The 25116-nt window shown below is 34.1% G+C and overlaps 1 protein-coding gene across 1 annotated transcript; it reads right to left on the minus strand.

Annotated features, from left to right (window-relative positions):
• Positions 1-6603: 6603 nt before the first annotated feature.
• LOC143247932 (solute carrier family 23 member 1-like) lies at positions 6604-16180 on the minus strand. The gene is made up of 5 exons (XM_076496483.1): positions 16148-16180; positions 14422-14475; positions 8776-8873; positions 7944-8094; positions 6604-7065 (listed from the first exon to the last, which is right to left on the minus strand). The coding sequence occupies exons 1-5, from the start codon at positions 16178-16180 to the stop codon at positions 6985-6987; spliced, it is 417 nt and encodes a 138-aa protein (XP_076352598.1). The 3' UTR covers positions 6604-6984.
• Between the last annotated feature and the right edge of the window lie 8936 nt (positions 16181-25116).

Raw genomic sequence — 25116 nt, forward strand, 5'->3', positions numbered from 1 at the left:
CGTATTGGGATGTGAAACTCTTTATCACTCTCGCAACTTCCTTTGTCTTCTAAGTACATTAAACTGATATGTCAAAGTTTATAAGCATTTGACTTTTATAATAATATGTCAAGATACATTCAGCTTTATTTGGCGGTTGTTTTTTAAAGAAGTCTTCAAAAATGGTTCACTAATAATTAGAAAACCTTAAAATATAAACATTTTTGTAAAGTTAATCTTAAAACTGGTTCATTTGACTTGGCAGTGACTATGATGACGTTTATAAATTATACGTAATTCTCTTAAATTTGATAATTTTTTTATACATACTCACTTGAATACGCGTAGGCCCAGGCAATTTCTCTAGTAAATGAATAACTTGTTCTGGAACATATATCTTGCATGAAGACATGGGATGCTGAATATTGCTTTAATTATAAAACATTTCTATTTTTAATAATACTTTGTTTTAACAGTTTAAAACTTATGTGTGTGCATAGAGTAACAGAATGATTTAGATTTTCCTGATGTGAGTATTGGTATTTTCAACTTGAATAACACATTATGTGACTCATGAGCTAAATGACCAGGTTAGAGAACCATAAGATTCAACCAAATTCATTTTTTAATTTGAAATATCTGATAGATAAAAGGAGAAACAGTTGACAGCACTCACCGCCTGTGCGGCTACTCTTAGCCGAACATTAAGACTTGACTGCCACAGTTATAACTCCACTATATCTTGCTGAATGTGTTCTTCTGCATATTGTAACTAGAATCTTGGACCTCCCGATTTGTAAGTCGACACACGCGTTAACCACACTACGTTCTTTTCTAAAAAAAAATGTTATTTGAGTTCTGTGCTTCTGAGAAATATCCAAATAAGAAACATCGTATTCGGGAAATGTGAACTGTTTTGTTCAATTCTCTTTTTATAACAGTTATTTTTCTATTATTCTAAGTTTGTTGGAAAATATTTTATTTGAAATTTCGTTACGACGTAAAAAATTAATTTATTAAGAACTTTTTAATGGGATACAAGAAAACAATTCTCATGTAAAGTTTCTTTATTGAAGTTTTTTTCCTATTATCCACAGCGTTGTTTTCTACATTTCAAAATCCCCTTTAAACTATGACTCAATGTCGTCTTCCTCATTTTGCTAGATAAATCACTGTTAATTTATTTAGCGTATTACGTACAACGTATTAAATTTGTGGCGCTCTGAACCACCTGTATTATATAAAAGATGATTTATTGGTATAAAAATATTAGGTAAAATTGTACAAGCATAATATACGAGGGGTTTCGAATTTCGGTACCACTGGTGGGCAAAGATTTGAGCTTAACAACAAACCAAACAAACAATGCACGCTTCTTTCATAAAACTTCGATCACATTCATAAATAGTACGTACCTACATCAACAGTAATTGGATGACCCTTTAACCATTCTGGTATGGTTATCCCAATAAATAAAGATAATCCAAGAATAGGAATATTTCTGGATGACTGCAAGTCTATAAATTGAACATTAGACAGTCCAACTCCTGTAACAATTGCAAACATAATACAGAATATTCCTCCAATAATGTGCTCAAGAATAGTGTTGAAGAAGGCTCCAAACTTCTCCAAAACAGAAAATAATATCATGGTAATATCGCCACACTGAATAACCCGTCGACTAGCCAACTGATTGTCAGAAAAAGTAAGAAAATTACAAATTTTTAAAGTATCAACAATTATACTACATGCAGACTGCTCAAAAATTAAAGGAATAAATTCGTTTTTTTATATAATTTATCTCAGTGTTCCAAATGTGATAATATTTTTTTATATTTTTAAGTAATTTGCCTCATTTAAGTTTTATCTGTATCCATTTTTTAATGTGTGATGAACAGTAGAACATGGAGAATTTTTTTTAAATTACAAATACCCTGCCTGAGAATGAACCCATTGCCGATAACACCGGCAAAATGCCTCACAATGGGTTCCAGAGTTTCGTCTCTGTATCGTCGTGCGTTCAGAGCAGCCGTGTCGAGCATGAGTAAGTCCGTGAGGACACCCAAACATATGCCTGCCCAGACCATTACAGAACCTCCTCCGTAAGAGTCGACTTGCACAATGTTACAGGCAAAAAATCTCTCTCCTCAGTGTCTCCACACTCTCACACGTCCATCAGCACGAGATACAGTGAATCTGCTCTCGTCTGTTTACAGCACATTGGCCCATTGACGAAGTTTCTATTCCAGGTGTTGACAAGCAAACTCCAACCTGGCCGCAGTGTTTCATGCCATCAGAATAATTCCTCTTGCAGGCAGTCTGGCTCTAAGGCTTCCTTCGTGCGAATTGTTTGAGTCGATACACTGGTTCCAGTGGAATGTTGAAGGTCATTTCGCAGTGACCGCGCCGTAGCTACCTTTTCCGCAGAGCAGTAGTCACGATATAGCGGTCCTTCCCATGACTGTTGTGCAGCGATAACGGCTTTGACCTGGTGTCCTGCCATAAGAGTTTGTCTCCTGGTAGCGTCGCCAAAGTCGATTGATGACGCTTAGTGACACACCGACGCGCTGTGCCACCCTCCTTTGGGTCTGACCATCCTTCAGTATCTGGACCGACCTGGTCACCTCATTCTCTGTCAGATGGTGCCTGACTTCTTGGGTACACAAGGTGAAGGTACACACTGACAAAACAAGCCGCAAAAGATCCGTGTTGGTGTTTGTTTCGAGAACTAATGAGAAATGCATAGTTTCACCTAACAGTCTTATATAGGATACCTTGAGTTGTATTCTCCTTGAATGATGTGAGTTTCGTTTGAGTTGCTTCAAATTTCACTTGCAAGCTTAAAAATACACTTTTAGACGAGCGGATATGTTTTCATACATAAATTTAGTTATGAAAAAATGTAGTGAAATATGTTCTGTACTTTCATTTTTTTTAGTTGTATATATATATATGTGTGTGTGCGTCTCAGATTAACATAGTATGTCCAAGGAAGTAACCATATAATTTAAAATCATTACACAAGTAAATAAGTATCGGTTTAGCTAATATTTCATTCATTACACAAAGGAAAACAATATACCAATAAAGGTGAACCTAAATTATTTTAAAAGACGAAACTTCGATATACTTTTGTTACTCCGATTGCTTCAATATTTTCACTATATGAAGTCAGTAAGCATCCAGATCCCCTGACTCCCGAGGGGATACAGGAAATTCATTCCGCAAAAATTAATTTAGATATTTTATTTATTTAGCTACAGAAATTTATAATTAAAGTCTTAGTGTATGTTTATAGAAAAATGGAATATTCATGAACCGTGATTTAAATGTATACTGACTGGGAAAAACTTGAAAAATGGGAACTGTTTGATCTTCCATCCTGTTTCTTTACTGTTGCTGGAATATTAATGTTTCGGAGATACTGTGAGAACAGCACAAGAAGGAAAATTGTTCAGGAAATTCAACAAGAACAAAACAAGAATTGGTATCTAAATGCATATTGCTTTTGCACTGATCATCAAATAACCAAAGTTACTTGTTGGAACCTGCTCCTTATTAGTCTATATCACTAATAATTAATGTAACATTTATCTTTGGCTAATATAATTAGCCAAATTGTAAGGCTTAATTCATGAGTATTTATTAATAAGCATACTTTATGTTTAACATACTTTCCTCATATCTTCCCATAAAAGTGTATGTATACGATGTTTCTCCAGGTGAATCTTACATCTTCTAGTGATGCTGGTACAGGGCATTACTGTGTGATTGCTACTTCTTATCAACTATAATTCATGTCCAAATTTCTGTTTATGTTAATTTTAGTTGGGACGAAGAAAGTCACTCAAGTAAACAAATCACTTCCTTATTCTTATTGCACGCGGACCTTTAATCATTCTCATTGGTCTTTAAATATGTTTTTCGCCGTAAAAAACCTCATTCATGACATCCAAGGCTAGAAAACCATCTTCTCTACAGGCCAAGCGTGTAAGGAATTGAGAGTTTCCTTCCTCTTTTCTCAAGGACGAATGATTTTAAATCACGCGAGTTAAATGTAGACCTGAAGTAGTCTAGCTTTGTTTATATTGTATTTAAACAACAGTATTTCTCCATTATTTAGACATTAGCAGATTTATAGTCTGATTTCTAATGAGATTTTGACCGTCTGTTAGAGTTTAGTCTTTGTGATATTGTAACTCTGATTAAAACTGTTTAGATACTTGTATAAATCCTAGGGTTCCTGAACTTTAAAGCCACTTATTTTAGCAATTATAACTTGTCTACTTTTATTGTTTCTATCTTAAAACCACTCACTCACTTTTACCTTTGCTAAAATCCCTCTTTGTTGATATATATGTTATGGCCAGTTTTGATATTGAATCTTTATATACCCCTTGATGAAACTTAAAATTTAATCGTAGACTTTCTCTTTCTCACAGACGCTAAACAGTATCTTGATTTCACCCTTAAACAATTCCTGGAAATTCCTGTTCCATGCAGAAAATTAAACCAACTACTATTTTATGACGTCATTTATGACCGGGTTCATTGAATCGACATGTATCCCTCCTGGGTCTGAAAATAGCCAATAGTTTTCTATACTATTATGAATACAAGTAATCAGAGAACTGCCCATGTGAACTTCAACCTGTCTTTTACAAACACTTTACTGATAACCCTTTCTTCCTGTTTCGAAAATCAAGCCACGTTTCTAAGCCATGTTTCTTTCTTACCCCAATTACCAACATCTCCATATCACATTGACATTCGATTTTAAAGAAAATAATTCTTTACTTTTCCTAGGCATTAGTATTACCAAGAGAGTAAACGTATTTCTACCTATATTTGTCATGAAAGAACTTTTTACTGCCCTCTACACCAAAATCAATAATTTTATCCACATCTTCTTAAAACGTATTGTGGGTAAACATAATTTTTAATATTTGTTCTATATATTCTATCTTATACGAATTAATTAATCTTCTAAATAGCACATGCAAAATAATTGCTATCCAACTAGTTTACAAACGAAGATTACAAGCAATTCTCTACAAAACAAATTTCAACCACCAGACAATTTACATTTTCCCTCATTCTCTCCTTTACTTGTTTGGGTTCGGAATCCATATCAATTAAAAACAAAACAATTTTCTTCCTTAATAAAAAATGTACAAACTCAAATTGAGCGTGTGCTGCACTAAGGTCACGTACATTGTAAAAACAAGATGTATGTGAACATCTAGATTTTCAACCAAGACATTCATCCTTTCTTCCACATTCTGAAACCACAGGTCACAATATTTCATTCAACGTTGTATCTGTCACCACCACAAGATTTTCAGTCCTTGATCTCTATATTAAAGAAAGTTCACCCGATCATTAACGATTCACATTTAGATCTAAAATTGTTCAACGTTTTCACACTCTTAACTCAGATGTTGTATATACATATATATATATATTGTTTTATCCATCCATTCACCGGTTTTCTTAACAACTAAGTAAACTAACGATTATATTTTTCTAATCATAGTTTTGTAATAATCATTTATGCAACACGAGCTTCAAAATTCGCGGAAGATGAAACAAGTTGTTCGGACACGTCCAAACCTTATAAAATAAAATGTTTTATGTTTTATCAACTGTCTTTATCTTCGTCACTAATACCTGATACATCCTGACACACAATACCAGTGTTGTATAAATTTAAAATAAATAAATGTGACAAATAAAATAAAAAGAAATCTAAATATCATGGAGTTAGAAATGGCTACAAATCAAGTTAGAGAAAGAAAATATTTTATATTTTGCAAGCACACAGTTCATTAAAAGGATTAAAAACAGAAAATAAAATCATCGAAGAAGAATTGTGATAAATGTGTATTTTGTACATAAGTGAAGATACACATAAATTTATTGAGAAAAAAATAATACTAAGCCTAACTCCGAGAACAAATATTTAGGCTTAGTTTTTGGTTTTGGATTTCTTTACATTTATTTAAGAGCTTTTATAACCTCTTCTCAACAATATAGAAAACTTTCAATTACTGTGTAATATATCTTCATTTTTGGTTTCAGCTTCATGATGGTTATGGCTTCAAGTGCATTGTTGTAATACACATTATTTAAAGGCTTTTATGTCATTCTTGGTTTAAGTATTTTTAAAATTTAGCAGAATTTGGTTTGCACTGCTTTAATACATGTTGTTCTAAACAACGCAAGTTTAATCCCACATAACCTTGTCCAATCCAAGAAGAGACTTATCTGTAAATAACTTGGGACCGTTGCACTTTATTTTGAAAATGTTCTCTTTTCCAAACACAGACTTAAAAGCTGCAAATATCTAAATCGGAGGACAGTTTGATCCCAAAATATATTTTGTTATTTCTAAATTGAACACATTTATGAAACATCTAACTTACTTTCGAGATGTTGGTTAATAGTGATACAAGAAAACTAATTCATAGCAATTCATTTTTCATATAATGATAACCACTGTTAATGCGAAACTATCTTATTTTATTGCACTTATCATCTTCCTATAATAAAAATTAGGGGCTGCACCAGGATTAACAAATACAGTCAATTCTTCATGGCATTAAAAATTGTTAGATATATTTTGAGGTTCTGAGATGTATTACAGTTTTTCAACTAGTTACATTAACTATAAGAAGACGTGTTTTCCTTTGGAAGTTACATAGAAACGAATAATTCATACTGTTCATGAAAATGAAGTGTGAGCTGACACTATGGTAGAACTCTTTATTTCTCAGCTATCGTATGTAAGCGACCCCATGAAATGTTCTTATTTCATCAGCTAAAGATTTAGTTCAACCTTCCACGTTTATCTATAATCATCAGAAAACACTATCAATAAGTTGATGATAGAACAAGACTCACATAATTGTTCTTCCCCAAGTTTTTACCAGCTGTAGAAGATGCTTCTTCGAAAAGAGAAAGTCCTATTAAAGATACGGTGGGAACGATAAATGAAGGTGTTAATCACTGAAGCATTACTCCAACAACACCTGTGAATCCAATACCCATTTCAAAGATGGATGCCACAATGACAGTGTCTTGTATCTAGTGAAATATATAAGGAGTTACATTATAAATAACATAGAGAGAAAGTATATATAACAATTCTGTTATGTGCCCACTTATAGTTAATTTTTGTAAGTATAGATCATAGTTATTGTATATTAAAATTAATAGGTTCACATACGTATATGTTTTATTGAAAAGAAAACTGCTACAGTAGTTAATTTATAATATTTTTTATTAAAATAATACAAAAGTACAGATCGTTGTGGAACCAGTTGTATTTATACATGTTCATGATAATTGCCTTGGTGCGATAAAATCAGAATAATTTAATATTACGTTTACTTTCAGAGGAATGGATTATCTCATACTTTACTGTAAATAGTAATGCTCCACATAAGATTATATTAACTTAAATACATATATTTTTGTGCAGGAAACGTATTAGAAATAAAATCTAAGTATAGTTGATTCACTCGATCGTAGGTATATCATTCATAGGAAAATGTATAAAAATATAGCACGGGCTAAGTCCTTTAAAGAATTACCTTTCGTTCTTAAAATCTGTATATTTTATTGTTTGATTTTCTTAAGTCAATTGTCTGCGTGTAGCACAGAGGTATGTTTGCGTAGTTACAATGCTACAAACCAGGTTTCGATGCACGTGGTGGGCGGAGCACCTGATGCCCATTGTTTAGCTTTGCGCTCGACTACAAACAAACATACCTTAATTCAATGGTATAAAATAAATGGAAAGAACAAACGCAGGTGAATAAGACAGATATAACTATTTTTTATAGTGTCATTCATAACCTTACACTTTTTGACAAAGAAGTTATAGTTATCTTAATATTAACATCATAAGTTTAAATAGAATATTGATTATTTTAATAAACTATGTTTCTATAATTTCTCACCTCTCTCATTCGGATTTGCAAGATTTCTTGTAGCACTTCTTCTGTTGCCGATAATATTTCTTCTTCACCAGGACACTTCCACTGATGTAAACTCAAAATAGCAAATATCGGAACCAGAAAGGTGGAGGACGAGCCTTGAATTGTTGGAAGTCTACATAAAAACAACATAAAGTCAGTTCTTCATGTCTAAATATTAAAGTAGCTTTGTCCGTAATTGCGCTGTATTGTTTAAGCGTGTAACAACAAATCGAAGTAACAATAACCAATGTAAGTACGATCCTGAAGTGTAAAAACAGCATAAAACTTCAAATAGTGTCACAGTTGTATAAAATATTGTAGTAAGTGTTTATGGTCGCTTTTATAGCTACCATAAAATGACGATAAATTCCTTTATACTTTAGTAAAAGTGTAGACCAAGAGATGGCTAGGGTTGGTGATGGCCAGCTGCCTTATCTGTAGTTTTTCACTGCTAAATTTGTGACAGCAAACGTATGTAAACCCTTGTGTAGTTTAGTGTTATATTTCAAACAAGCAAAGCCAAACTGTAAGTTATTGTAAAACCTTCCACACAATCACGGTTTCAACTTCCAGGCAGTTTAAGCTAACGCAATTAATCATAAACTTTGCAGCACCAACTTCAGACTTTGAATCAAAGTTTTTAACAGAAGACAACCAAACTTCAAAATCATTCAAGAAAAGAAAGTTATAAGATTCACGTAAAGGTATAGGCATTGATCAAAGTAGTTAATTACTCTATAATCTATGGTGATGAGTAGAATAGAGTTAATAATGTAAAGTCTTTAAATCAGTTGACTAATATTTATATACACACCCTTGTTCCAGCAATACATAGATGACACCACATCTTTCTTCCCGGAATCTTTGGATACTCTGATGCACCTGATCATTGTAGGAAATAGACTGTCCGGGCTATAATTGAAGCAGTTATACCACAGGTTTTAAAAGTTGCATTGCATCAGGGACTGGCTGAGCAGAGGTACTAGCATCTTGTCTATAGGATGATCTTCGAGTCCTTCAGTGAACGTGGTTTATGCAGATTAAATCAGAACGTACAGTTGTTTAAATGGAGTACTGCTGTAACTCACAACACTGACACCCCTGACTTCACTGCAGGCGATAACATTCAGTATGTGGGTGAAAATATTGATCTCAGTGTGAGAACCACTGATGATCTCAACACTTTGCTCATATTGAGATACAAGGATTATGCTTCGAAAATCTGTAACAACAGAATATAATGCAGATGTTGGATTATTTATTGTCGACTAATTCACACTGCCATGTACAGGGTTGCAGTCTCCAACTTATGAAAATTTGGTCTTCCAGCTCCGTTAGATATTGTCCATAGTGCTATTATCACACTCTGAAGTATTTTTATATGTCTTTGGTCCTATTATTCCGAAACAGCGGAAATAATTTTTCTACCTATGATCGACCTTGGACCTACAAATCTCTCCTGTATCAACTCTATCATATAATTCATTCGTAACCATACCAAACCGTATAATGAAATACACATTATAGCATCTCGTTGGCTACTTTGGTAGAAAGCACCGATAATTGTAAAATGACAACCCGATGGAAGTTAATTTCATGATATTACTCTCAGGTCCAGAGGTTTCTGTACATTCATGAACTTCATAGGGTGTATCAGACATTTCATGGCTGGGTAGTAAACTTCTGCACTAGCCTCTCTATACACTTTCTTGAAGGACAGATTTTAGTGAGAAGTCTACAAACAATTGACGAAATAACCAGAGGACTAGGGATCGACGATAATTAGAGGAACATTTGGCTACTTTTAAGTCCAGTATACACAGAAGTAAACCATTGTCATTCAAGATTTTAATCCAGTAAATTTTTGCACTAGCGACCAACATATGAAAACCACAAGAGAACATTAGAAACGACACATTCATGATACAATGAAGCCTATCTTCTTTCCAGCTTCAAGATCGCAATCTTCTCAAATTACCACACCTCACAGCATTGACATTACCGAGGAAGATGTGAATGTGTATCGAACTATCAGAGCGGGAAAAATATCTTGAATGAAATGTTGGTCGCCAAAATGTTCTGGACTATGTTCTCAGGATGAATGATCAATTTATTACCATACATGAGGAATTAGCAGTATCTATTGATACTGAGTCTTCGATAATCGACCAGTAGCTTCTATTCCAGTACTGTTCACAGCTGGTATAATCAGTAGCAAACTGGACCAAGTATTCAAGTAAGAACTATGTAGCTACCACTGTGCTCTCATATATTACTGTTGGAAGCCAACACACTTGTACTGGCCAGAACTGTGTAAAAAGGTATGCCTGGAGTGCAAAATAACCTGCCTGGTAGTGTTCTGTACGAACTTAACGGTGGTTTTATATTATGAAACTGGATGGAGCTCATACAAGACGATATACTAGTGATCTAAGGCCCACAATGTATTTCACAAGAAATATGGCGTGCACATTAAGGAAAGACAAGTTCTTGTTGAACAGTGCCAACAAAGGGTTGTGTGTAGCTCTGTGTCAGATCAAATGCGGATGTTTAAATTATCCAAACTGTCGTCAGATTGACTAATCATCATAATACAGTGTTGGTCTGAGACGACACTGACTTCGTTTCTTGTTATGCCATCAAGCACGGAACATTCGTTTCAAACTGTACACAAAAAGAAGCTATATTCGAAAAATAACACAATGTTAGGATCATAAGCAGCTCCATCAGACACTTGGGAATAATGCATGTAACAATCTTCTCCTTGTGCATACTACTGTGGACTATGCACTACGACTCATGCCTATTGTTCTGAAGAAGGCACAATCCAGTCAGCAACACCAGCAATAATCTGGCACATCAAGGTCTCCAGCTAACACATGTAGAAAATCTGGTGAAAATTATATTAATTAATACACATATTGAAAGGTGAGTTATCATGGTAGTGAGTGCAATTCCTTATAATGTAATGCACTAGCACTGGTGTTTATTGTAATTTTTTTCAACAAATTGTTACATTTAATTCGACTTATATTCTTTGAGTAGCGGGTTCGAATCCCAGTCACACACACGTAGTGCATTACAAAAAACTAAAGCTCACAGCATAGATACCCACAAAAACGTTCAAACAATAACATACAGAGATATACAAAAATAAAAATTATAATTAACAAGGCTTTATGCATTAAACTAAACAATGATAAAATTATCAGAATTATATCAGTATACTTTGAAAAGAGACTCCTGCAAAAATATCATAAAGTTTATATTCAAATTCATTGATAAATCAGGTCATGCCCACCAGTGGCTCAGTAGTATGTTTGTGGACTCAAATTGCTAGAAACTGGGTTTCAATAACCGTTGTGAGCAGAGCACAGATAGTCCATTATGTAGCTTTGTACTTAATTTCAAACAAAGAATCAGGTTATAGCTAGCTTGACGAAGCGAGTTAGGAAATGAAATGTTTAAAAACATGTTAAGTTATAAATGCATACTTCATATCACAGAATGTGCTTGATCATGAAGGGGGAAATTTTTATGGTTCATATAAAAAAGATATGAAATCGTGAAATGAATAGGACTTCATATTAAATTTAAGTTTCATGACAAGTGTTTAGGAAATCAATCAATTAAATAAGTCATTAGTTAGTTACCTGGGGTTTTCGAGGATTGCATCCGTATACAAACACATATTCTAAAACTTCACTAACTATTCCAAATGGTTATGTGATGAAAAAAACCACCATGAATCTGAGGTATCCCTAGTTTTGGAGTTATGTAAGCAGAATATAAGTAAAGCAAAACAAAAATGGTTAAATCATGTATCGTCACGATTCTGTACGTTACTGTAGGTGTGTAACATGGTTTTCACTTGTTTCTTATGGTTAAGGGCATCTACAGAGTGTTACAGTTTTATTAAGTTCCAAATGTTCTCCATTTCTAAGATAATTCAAGTCAGATAGATATTATATGATCTTACCTTGCACTGAATGTGACTGGATTAGGGTCCCTAACCTGACACAAAAAATATTGTTGATGTTATACAGCCTCGAGCTGGATCGGACTCTTTGGTGCAAAGCATTGGCGTGACTGTGTAAGAATATTCAACAATAGACCCGAATATTGTTAGATTTGTTTTGTTTGTTTGTTTTGGAATTTCGCACAAAGCTACTCGAGGGCTATCTGTGCCGTCCCTAATTTAGCAGTCTAAGACTAGAGAAAAGGCAGCTAGTCATCACCACCCACCGCCAACTCTTGGGCTACTCTTTTACCAACGAAATAGTGGGATCGACCGTAACATTATAACGCCCCAACGCTGGGAGGGCGAGCATGTTTAGCGCGACGCGGGCAAACCCGCGACCCTCGGATTACGAGTCGCGCGCCTTACGCGCTTGGCCATACCGGGCCATATTGTTAGATATTGCTGTAATTTTTAAACAATAAATCCAATTGGTTTTATTCATATTTCAATGAACTGACTTTACCTAAAATATTATCTAAGCAAGAAAAAAAATTAACAAAAACTTTTCGACACAGTGAAATGAAAATTCTAAAGATACGTTAAAATGATTTATAAGTAAAATACTTCAACTTATCTTTACTGAACATAACAAATATATTTTTACGAACGTATTTGAATATAAACATTAGCAATTTGTAATATTTATAATAGCAATGTGTAACACTAATGCTTCTAATATATGTTTTTCTTCATAATAACAATTTTGGGGCTAAGAAGAGAAAAACACACAGTTTAATCTTAGATATCTGACATGTCACTAAATTAGCCAACTTTTAAGTAATTACATCCTTGGATTGTAAATTTAAACATTTCAGTTTGAAACTCAAAGTAAAACCCAGTTTTAATGTCACTCAAAAATGTCTTAATCAACTTGTCTTATTCTGAAATATCGTTTGCTTTCAATTGAGATTATGACATGCGTAATAACATAAATGGAGAAAAACGTAGGATACACAGGTACCAACGAGGAGCTTCCTCTACAGTGTATAAGATGTCACCTCTGATTCTATCTTCGTCTGTGACCTCTGCAATAGACGCCAATATATTACAAGATATGGACAAATGGTAGACAATTAAATGGTTTTAGTATTTTTAGATGTACATATATTATGTTTACTTAATAAAAACATGTGTTTTAGATTACATATATTATGTTTCCTTCATAAAAACATGTGTTTTTAGATGTACATATATTATGTTTACTTCATAAAAACATGTATGTACATATATTACGTTTCCTTCATAAAAAATGTGTTTTTAGATTACATATATTATGTTTACTTCATAAAAACATGTGTTTTAGATGTACATATATTATGTTTACTTCATAAAAACATGTGTTTTTAGATTACATATATTATGTAGATGTACATATATTATTACTTCATAAAACATGTGTTTTAGATGTACATATATTATGTTTACTTCATAAAAACATGTGTTTTAGATGTACATATATTATGTTTACTTCATAAAAACATGTGTTTTTAGATGTACATATATTATGTTTACTTCATAAAAACATGTGTTTTTAGATGTACATATATTATGTTTACTTCATCATATATTATGTTTACTTCATAAAAACATGTGTTTTAGATGTACATAAAACATAAAACATGTGTTTTAGATGTACATATATTATGTTTACTTCATAAAAACATGTGTTTTTAGATGTACATATATTATGTTTACTTCATAAAAACATGTGTTTTAGATGTACATATATTATGTTTACTTCATAAAAACATGTGTTTTAGATGTACATATATTATGTTTCATAAAACATGTGTTTTAGATGTACTTCATAAAACATGTGTTTACATATATTAGATGTTTTACATATATTATGTTTACTCATAAAAACATAAACACATGTTTACATATATTATGTTTAAAACATGTGTGTTTTTAGATGTACATATATTATGTTTACTTCATAAAAACATGTGTTTTTAGATGTACATATATTATGTTTACTTCATAAAAACATGTGTTTTTAGATGTACATATATTATGTTTACTTCATAAAAACATGTGTTTTAGATTACATATATTATGTTTACTTCATAAAAACATGTGTTTTTAGATGTTCATATATTATGTTTACTTCATAAAAACATGTGTTTTTAGATGTACATATATTATGTTTACTTCATAAAAACATGTGTTTTTAGATGTACATATATTATGTTTACTTCATAAAAACATGTGTTTTTCATTTGGTGTTTTTTTCTTCTTCTTCACCTCCTTAAAGTTATGGTGTCACGTTTCGGAATGAAGTTGGAAAATTGATGGATTTATTTATAAACTATTACTTCATTTTTTACATATTTACCCAGTTTATGTTTCTTACGCATAAAATGTTTATAAACTAGACTAAAAATAAATATAACTGGATAGTTAGAATGTCTTTTTTTCGGACTAATTGATTCTTACCTGTATTTCATCAATTTTTGTCTGGGTTTCATTTTCTGAGTCGTTGGTTTCTTTCTACGTACACAGACACATAGATAAACATATATACATATATAAACATATTAATGTTTAGTATTTAAAGAAACCTACAAATTCACAGCCTTGTGTTTCATTATACATGTAGAGATACACATATAAACATATTAATATTAAATATTAAAACAAATATTTCATTATTAGTTTAAATTTTATATGTTTTTATTTATAAATTCTGAATTTGAATCTATTTGTGTCGACGCACGTTCTAATGGTTTCCAAATGTGCCGAAGTAACTAATAACAAGTAATGTAAGAAAGAGGATAAGCTGAGAAGGATAAATTGAAACCTGAAAATAAAATAATCACCAGAAAAGCAAACATGCTCTCCCTGAATCCTCACAGTTATCTAATAATACCATATTGCAATGCATCGCATCTTCTACTGTTTTAAGCACAGAAAACCTATTTCACAGATTTGTTGATTTGGTTTCTTTTGAATTTTGCGAAAGTTACAAGAGCGTTATCTACGATAGCTGTCCTTAATCTAGTAGTGAAATAATAGAGAGAAGGCAGCGAGTTATAACCACTCACTTCTAAATTTTGACTGCTCTTTTACCAGCAAATAATTTGATTGAACGTCATTTTATAACACCCCTACGGCTGAAATATTCAACATGTTTCGTGGAACGGGGATTCGAATCCACGACCCAGAGATTAAAAGCAGAACGCCATAACCATTTCGATTCATTAGGTCCAATTTCTTTAATCACGTACTTTATACCTACAAGAAAATATATTACTTTAGTTTGTGGTGATGAGTGTGATCACCCTAAGTGATCATATTTTTCAGAATACTTTCTTACATTACTTGTTATTACCTGTTTCGGCACATTAAGAAACCATTAAAATGTGCGTCAACAAAAATACATTCAAATTCAGGATTTATAAATATACATATAAAATTTAAACTAAGAATGAGGATATAGAGAAAGTTAGGCAAGCTCTCTTCTTACACACATACATATATATACGTATATTTGTATTTCAGAATATCTTAAAACTTTTTAGAAATATATCACTCTTAGTGCTTAGTGAGAAACATCTTTCCTTCTTCCAAATAATATTATCGAGGACGGTTAGTTAGGCAACATTTCCACAATGTCTAGGAAAATTAAAGGGAAGACTAGTACAATTTTTCTACGTTAAATTGTAATTTGAAAAACTATAGTATTATTATTATTACAATAACGGATTTTATACCGGTCTTTGTGAAACGTACATATTTTTCCATACATTTTAACCTCTTTGCGATCACCATAAGATGTTAAAACTGTGGCGTTACTTCTTTACCTTTAGATTAAAGTTTCATTCTAACAAAACCACCCATTAATTAAATCACTCATAATAATATGTATTTTTACACTGAATAATGATTTTCATTAGAAATGCCCAAATTAATGACTAACTTAGGTTCTAGATGTTAAATACATAGCTTAATTAATCGAGATTAAAACATGTTTTGTGATGTTTATTTTTCCCAGAAGCTGTAATTCAAAAACATTCTGTGAGATGATAATTCTGCACAAAGCTCTGGTGGTTTCTTTAATTGTATTGGTTAACACGTTTACTACGTCATATAAGCGTATTGTGTCGTATTTTAATGTCAGTGATTTGTCACACATAAATAAATAAAACTTTTTTAATATTACCTGAAGCTCGAAAGCTGGATTATCCTGCGCCATGTTAACGAAATATTTCAAGTCACACCAAGATGTAACAGGTAGAGAGTTGAATGGGGTATACTGATCACAAAAAGTCATCCTACCTTTCTCTCTTAGTACACCTACCTGTTGACTGAATCGTATATAAGAGGGTTTTAAGTAGTGCGTTCTTGAGCTGTAACAAGACGGAGAAAGCAATGAGTGTAATGTTACAGGATGTGATAAGCTATTAATCTAAGCGGATGTGACGAAACTATTAATCTCATGATGGAATGTTATTTTGCATTTAATTCAAAACAAACAAAACAGTGTTTAATTATTTGTAAAAGCAAACATAGCGATTTCTTGTGGTAAATAGATCAGGGTTTAGAAATTATCTGTGTGAAGGCAGGTCAAAACAAGTACGAGAGTAATTAATTGGTTAAACTCATACCTCACCATAAAAAAACTGGACAAATTAATGTCAAGCGAAAGAAGATGGTACAATAACATTTTACTGTACGTGTTTATTACCATATATAACGACTGCATGTGTAGGTATAGAAACGTACGTGCCTTGCTGGGAAAACGACCACTCATGTTCAGTACAAAGTTATCCACTTATAAAATTCTAATTATAACAAGGGTTATTCTAAAAATGGTCATATAAAATGACAAATAAATAGTTGACCTTTGATACATCAGATAAACAAAACCAACTGATAATAATAAAGTGGATGAGGAATCTGACAATATTCTTAACGACAGTTTGAATTCTCGGCTCTGCCCTTGGTGAAAGTACACATGTCCATAATGGACATTCTTTTCTAAGTTATTCTAATATGGTTAAAATGCCTTACTGCAAAAACGTTTTCAAGTTGTTTTAAGGAGACTGCCATTCATAGCCTTATTTCTCCCTTTCAAAACGTGGAAAACGTGGAGAAATTTGTCAAAAGAAGGAAAATCTCTTCGAGGATTTTCAAAAAAGTTCATCCCCACTGATTAGTGGGGAATTGTAGAAGTCGAAACGAGAAAATTCGCAGAAATGGAAAACTAGTTCCGTCAGTTCTATTTCAAAACAACCCATTTTACAGAAGAGATGTGGTCAATATTTTTATTGTTCGAATTTGGTTCAGTTGGCACAATAATTTTGATTCTTGCTTCTACGGAAAACTATATTTTACGTCAAGAAATAAGAATCATTCCAAAAGTATTTTAATTATTAAATACGCGTCTAATTCAGGTTTAAGTGCTTATTCTAATTCTAGTATGAACCAGAAGTTAAAATGTGTGTATCAGGATAGAAACGTAAATTGTAGCAATATGTTAATTCTTAACATTGTAGCTGGATATTTTATTTTGTTTATTATAAGAAACAAGTCAAAACACTCAAACATTTAGTTGTAGTTTATAACTTATAGAAATTTGTTGTGGAGTGAGTTTTTATTTACAATAGCTAATGCAGTAACGATATAGCGGTTATTCAACAGAATACTTTTATTTTTCAATATGTGAAACGTTTAACAAGAATTTGTTTATATATAGTCTACTAAGATAACATGCTAAATTTGACCTGAATCAGTCAGCTCGTTAAGGAAGAGATACGTTCAAAGACATAACGTTTTGGCGTAATATTAGATATTCATCGCACATGTATAGCTTAACTTGTTAAGTGCGCATGCGAGAAAAACGCCTGTACCTTTTTTATTCTCAGTCATACCATGTTCCAGAGCTGGATAATATAAAGAAAATACTGCAACTTCTCTTTTTAAAATATAACAGTTTGGCAACACATCTAACTAAACAGGAATTAATACTGGTATCATATGCTCATAGATGTAAGGGCAAAAGGAAATTTCCCTAATGTTTTAACTGTCAAATTTTAATGCAATTCATGTGGCAGTATATATTTTGTGTAATATGTAAAATAACGCTTGACATAGGAATGTCTTATACATAAACACACATACTCAAACAATACACACCTGCTATCAGTTGGTTTCGAGAGAAGCCACGTGGTCTCTTTTCATATGATCTGCTTGACTGAACACGTTACCTAAAAGTCAAATTGAAAGAAAAGATCATCGCGTAATTTTAAGAATTTTAAAAATGATTTTTTTGTCAAGGATTCTGTGATAAGGTTCAAACTAAACATGTAAAGCACATGCAATCAGTAGCTATGACAAAATTTGATTTAGGACTAACAAAACCATAAATTTCTAAAGCTGAAATGTCTGGAAGTTCGAAGTGCATAGTATTTGAAATATTTTAAACTTATGTCTTTTTCATATGTACTTGTATTTTATTTTGATAATTTTACATCATGACTGTTTCTTCTGTTTGTAACTTCGTCGTTCGTGGACGTTAAAGTTTTTATATAATGAAGACATTGAAATCCCATACACTAGTGGTGATTTTCATTGAGTTTAGTTTCTTTGTTTTGAGTTTTTGCCCAAAGCTTCATGTGGGTTTGTTTGTTTGTTCAAGTATGAGTGTTGAATAACATAAATAGTTATCCAGTTCTGTGAATGGATGGTTTCCATAACATTGTAACGTGCAGTAAACGATACGTACCCACGAGTTTATAATGATTTAATATATTAAATTAAGTCCCATTAGAAATACAATTTAGTTTACTATCAACAAACGTCTGATCTCTTGTAACTTATTGAAAGACAAGATATCGTTACGTTTAACTACATTGAAAGCACATGTAATGTCCTTAAGTTAGTAGTGTAAGACCAGAAAGAAGGCAGCTAGTCATCACCACCCACCACCAACTCTTTGGCTACTCTTTTACCAACGAATAGTGGGATTAACCGTATTATTATAACGTACCCATGGCTGAAAGGGCGAGAATATTTGGTGTCACGGGGGTTTGAACCAGCGACCATCAGATTACGAGTCCAGCGACCTGACCACATGAAGGTTTAGTTTGGTTCTTGTGACTTTCGCGTAAAGCTGCACGAGAGCTATCGGCGCTCCGAAATTCAGCAGTGTAAGACTAAACGGAATCTAACTCGTCATCACCACCCACTGCCAACTCTTGGGTTACTCTTTTAGTAACGAATAATGAGATTGACACGTCACATTATAACGCCCCACTACTGAAAGGGCGAGCATGTTTGATGTGTGGGGATTCGAAATCATGACCCTCAGATTACAAGTTGAGTGCCTTAACCACCTGTCCATGCCGGGCCCTTCATGAAATTTATCTACAATAGCCGTCCCTAATTTTGCACTGTAAGACTAGAGGGGAAGCAGATAGTCATCACCAACCTTCACCAATCTTGGCTACTCTTTTGCCGATGAATATTGGGATTGATAGAACATAATAATGCCCCACGGGAGAAAAAGCGAACATTTTTGTTGTGACTCGGATTCGAAACTGCGACCCTCAGATTGTTTGTCCATTGCCTCTAACCATTTAGCCTTGCCGGGCCTATCTAAGTGTGTGTTTTCTTATAGTTATCTGCTGTGTCTAATTACCGGATTCGAGCCGTTGATCTCAGTATTATGAATCAGAAGACTACATCTATCTCCTTTAAATCGTCTAATAAATATGATTAGGAGAAATTTGAGGAAATATGTGCCGTCTCATTTACGGGTGTTGGTCTAATATGAGTTTCCAATGATTTGTTACGCGTGTAGCCCCAGTTCGTAAAAGGACAAATGCTGTTTTCGCTTCGCCTCTAGAAAAACTGTGTAGGAGAAATAAATTAACCGATTGTTTCTAAAATAAACTCAAACGAAATGATGGCCCACACATTAGGTAGTCTATTCAGGATAGTGTAATATTTCAATATTTTACACGCCCGGTTGTCCAGTTACATTATATAATGATCAGAATGTTACGCTATTTATAGCTTTTTTAACCCAAAAGTATTTCTTGAACCAGATTCTAAAGTTATATTCGGTAGTTGTAGGCCTAATCGTACTTTAGTAATCATGCGAATAAAACAAAGAAGTAAACAGTTTGACTAAACCAACTTTGATACCCGCAATCCAACTCTGTAGCGTGGCTGGTTACATTAGAACAATTCTGAACGATTCAGGCATTTTAGCCACTTCACTGAGGAGCAACTTTTCCTTGATATTAAAATAAAAAAGTAGAATAATACGGATATTCCATCATGTACACCCGGCATGGCCAGGTTGGTTAAGGTGTTCGACTCGTAATCTGAGAGTTCCAATCCCTATCGCACCAAACATACTCGCCCTTTCAGCCGTTGTGGCGCTATAATCTGACGGTCAATCCCACTGTTCATTGGTAAAAAAGTAGCCCAAGAGTTGGCGGTTGGTGACGATGACTAACTGATTTCTCTCTGGTCTTACACTGCTAAAGCAGGGACGGCTAGCATAGATAGCCCTCGTGTAGCTTTGGGCGAAATTCCAAAACAAACAAACAATTGCATCATGAGTAAAAATAAGTTTAGTTCTTCCAATGCAAACTTAAATAACTTTATTATCGTTATTACTAATAACGCTATTATAGATTTTAAATTGGGCCCGGCATGACCAAGCGTGTTAAGGCGTGCGACTCGTAATCCGAGGGTCGTGGGTTCGCATCCCCGTTGCGCTAAACATGCTTGCACTTTTAGCCGTGGGGCATTATAATGTGACGGTCAATCCCACTATTCGTTGGTAAAAGAGTAGCCCAAGAGTTGGCGGTGGGTGGTGATGACTAACTGCTTTCCCTCTAGTCTTACACTGCTAAATTAGGGACGGCTAGCACAGTGAGACCTCGAGTAGCTTTGTGCGAAAGTAAAAAAAACAAAACAAATATTTTAAATTTGTGTTTCTCAAACTTTATGAAGATCAGTCTTGTGCTCTTCATTGGCACAGAGGTAAGTTTGAAGGCTTATAACACAAAAATCTGGATTCTATACACATCATGACCACAGCCCAGTTAGTCCGTTGTGTCGCTTTGAGCTTGAAAATAAACAAGTAAAAGAACTGTCTTTTGTAAATCAGTTTTTCTGGTGGCAAAACGCCGTGTCTGTGGAATTGTACCGCTAGAAGTCTAGTTCAATAGCCGTGATCGGTAGAGCACAGATAGCCCATTGTATAGGTTTGTGCTTAAGTTCAAACAAATACACTTTGCTGTTTCACGTGAAACTAAAAATGTTTTTATATATTTATATATCTTATAAATAATGATAATTTATCAATGGCATTAAATAGATTCCCTCTGTTTTCGGTAAGTATGAAAAACGTTACCATAAATTAAACCATTCTTTTTCGTTGAAATTATGCTACTTTATATGGTCTACTGAAGACTGATTTTTTATCGACTTAGATGGTTTTGGTTTCTGGAATTCGTAAGTCTAAACTAGACTGATCTTCATAAAGTTTGAGAAACTCAAATTTAAAATCTATAATAGCGGGTAAAGCGGATTTTCTTAGTTCATTGCATATTTTAATGCATGGGTAACCTTTTCATAGCTGAATGCTTGAGAAATTGAAATACAAAGGGAGCCAAAAATGTTTGTGAGCGAAGCAGTTATGTGAAAATTTGAATTTGAAAAATGTCTATAAGATTGTGAATGTGAATGATTCAATGCGTTTCTAAGTGAACTTGAACCTTTCGTGTACTTTTGGGTTCAGTTGTGATAAGTTAGAATTATTACATAGCATGCTATTAAAGTATTCCCTGATATTACACTTCATTTTGCAATTGATATTTACAGGCTTTCATTAAATTATTTTACATTTGGACATACATGTGATACTAAAGAGGTTTAATAATATATTAAATCTAATTTGGAGCGCCACCACGTCCGGTCATACTCTATCCGACGACACTGCACCTTGACAGTAACCCTGCAGTTCAAAACAATTTTAAACGTTTTTCCTCAACACTGCTATGTCCAAAATAATGCAACTATATTGTCTTTTAGTTATTTACATTTTATCTACTGTATGAAGAGAACGGGTTCTTAGTACCAGATTCAACACTTTGAGAGCCCAAAAATCAAAACAAGATACGACCAACAGTTTAACTCGCATATCCTTGCATGAAATATCATAAATCCCTGTATCATTCTGTATCAATCATGTGACGATTGAACAGAAGATACAACTGGAAACCTTATCTTGGTACAAATCCCTGTATCATTTTGTATCAATCATGTGACGATTGAACAGAAGATACAACTGGAAACTTTATCTTGGTACAAATCCCTGTATCATTCTGTATCAATCATGTGACGATTGAACAGAAGATACAACTGGAAACCTTATCTTGGTACAAATCCCTGTATCATTCTGTATCAATCATGTGACGATTGAACAGAAGATACAACTGGAAACCTTATCTTGGTACAAATCCCTGTATCATTCTATATCAATCATGTGACGATTGAACAGAAGATACAACTGGAAACCTTATCTTGGTACAAATCCCTGTATCATTCTGTATCAATCATGTGACGATTGAACAGAAGATACAACTGGAAACCTTATCTTGGTGAACCTGTTACAAATTTTTCAAATTTGATAAGTTTTTTTAAATAGTTTCAAACTGCCTACTTAAATATAAAAAAAAATCAAAACTTGGGGTGGTGCTAGTATTGATGATAGGAGGCGTGCTATAAAGCATATGCTTTTGGACCACAGCCTGTCTCTCTTCAGTATTGGTTCTTATATTTATTTTCATGCACCTAGTCAGTATTTTACTGCTACAGAACTTTCTATTTGCTCCCCTTCACTTTTCATCAACTTTTCTTGGACAGTCGACAGTAATCCACGGGGCAGTGATCACTTTCCTATCATTTTGATAGAGAATGGCCGTGGTTGATGACATTCGATCCGCGTGCTTCGACGGAAGTTGGACAAGCTAACGGACTTTCGTTTTCTACTCTCTCAGAACTTGATCGTGCTGTCGATAGATGACTGTGTGGCAGCAATAACTGACTGTATTATCCAGGCAGCTACTCAGTGTGCTCGTAAAACCTTGACACGTTTCCCACGGTATCCTCGCCCTTGGTGAACTCCTACATGTCACATGACAAAAAAAAACTCCAAAACGAGCTTGGGATACCTTTCGTAGATATCCCACACTTTTAAACCGCATTGCATTTCAATAGGTTTGTGCACATGCTCGGCAGGTCAGGCGTCAAAGCTAGAAAGAATCTTGGATTAAATACACCTCTGGCATTTCTTTTATCGCAAGTTCCTAAGTCATATGGGACAAAATTCGAATGGTTAGTAGTCAGTATACCTCTGCCCCCTTTTAATCTTGTTCTCTGATGACAAGGAAGTTGCTGATACTCAGAGTATCGCCAATACTCTCGGCGAGAGCTTTTCTATTTCATCTAGCAATTATGCTTTATTCCCAATTTTCTTAGCTATCAAAACACGAACAGAACGATTGCCTCTTTCCTTTCAGAGTGATCGTCTTTATGATTATAATCATCCCCTTATCCTGGCAGTACATCAATCGGACATAATGATGTTCATTACGAGATGGTGCACCATCTCTCTCCTTCCTCTTTTGCTATTCTTCTGATTGTTTTTAACTGTATCTTGCATGAGAATGTTTTCCCGATGCTTGGCATCATGCAATTGTACTCCATTTTCCTAAAACTGGGAAGGATCCCAATATTCCTTTGAACTACCGTCTAATTGCTTTGACGAGCTGTCTCTGTAAGATATTAAAGAGGATGGTTAATGCTTGTCTTGTTTGGTTTCTTGAATCAAACAACCTCCTTTTACCCACTCAGTGCGGGTTCCGAAGACAATGCTCCACCATGGACCACCTGATTCGACTTGAAACATCAATTAGGGAAACCTTTATCAAACGACAACATCATGTTTCTGTATTTTTCGATCTTGATAAAGCTTATGATACAACGTGGAGGTACGTAATATTGCGAGACCTCAACTTGTATACGTTGCGAGGCGACTTACAGATTTTTATTAAACATTTTTCAATGCATCGGCGATTCCAGGTCCGTGTGGGTTCGACAACTTCCTATTCTTTCCTACAGGTATTTGGAGTCTCGCAGGGATGTGTCTTGAGTATCACAATTTTCATTATAAAGATTAATGGTATCAGTGCTCAACTAATCCCCTACAGTTGCAAACAGTAACTTTGTCGACGACTTCCATATCTCGTGCCACTCGTCAAATATGAGGGATATTGAGTGGCAGCTACATACTGCCTTCAGTCATTTACTGACGTGGACCACAGCAAAGAGTTTCAACCTTTCTCTCTCCAAAACTGTTTGCATGCATTTTTTTACAGTCAACGGGGTTTCATCCAGATCCTGAACTCACTAGTGGTGAAGCTTTGCTTTCCTTGGTCCCTAAGGCCAAGTTCGTTGGACTTATATTTAACAGTAAACTGACTTTTATTCCACACATTAAGCAGCTGTGTGATGTGAACAAGGGCACTGAACATTCTCCGTGTCCTCTTTTTCACTTCTTGGGGTGCGGATCGATGTTCCACGCTAAAAATCTATCGCGCCCTCATTCGAACAAATCTAGACTCTGGGTCTGTGGTCTATGACTCTATCAGGACTTCTGCCTTGAAAATGTTGGACCCTGTTTACAATTAGGAGTTTTGTCTCTGCACAGGGGCTTTCTGCACTTATTCAGTCCAGAGTTTGCACATCCCATGAACCCCCTCTACACCTTCGTCGTTTGCAACTGTGTTTAATGTATGTTTCAAAACTTCGGTCTTTACCACAGCCTCTGGGGTTGTGTTTTCCTTCCTCAGTGGGCCACACTTTTTCATATAGAAGGTCTGCCACTGTTCCTTTTAGCCTTTGTCTCCATGTGGAGTTAGATGAATTGGGTCTATCTTTGGATGACATTGCGGTACCCACAGATCACCATTGCTAATTATTATCCTCAAATGTAACCTTTTTTTGAGTCATCTGAAGAAGGCAAATACTCCTGATTGAAGTATCATCTTCTATTTGCCAAACATCTTTCGAACTATCCTTCCATTCCCATTTCTCTCTTACTGCTGT

The sequence above is a fragment of the Tachypleus tridentatus genome, chromosome 3, assembly GCF_004210375.1.
Source record: "Tachypleus tridentatus isolate NWPU-2018 chromosome 3, ASM421037v1, whole genome shotgun sequence".
In the NCBI taxonomy this organism is placed as follows: Eukaryota; Metazoa; Arthropoda; class Merostomata; order Xiphosura; family Limulidae; genus Tachypleus; species Tachypleus tridentatus.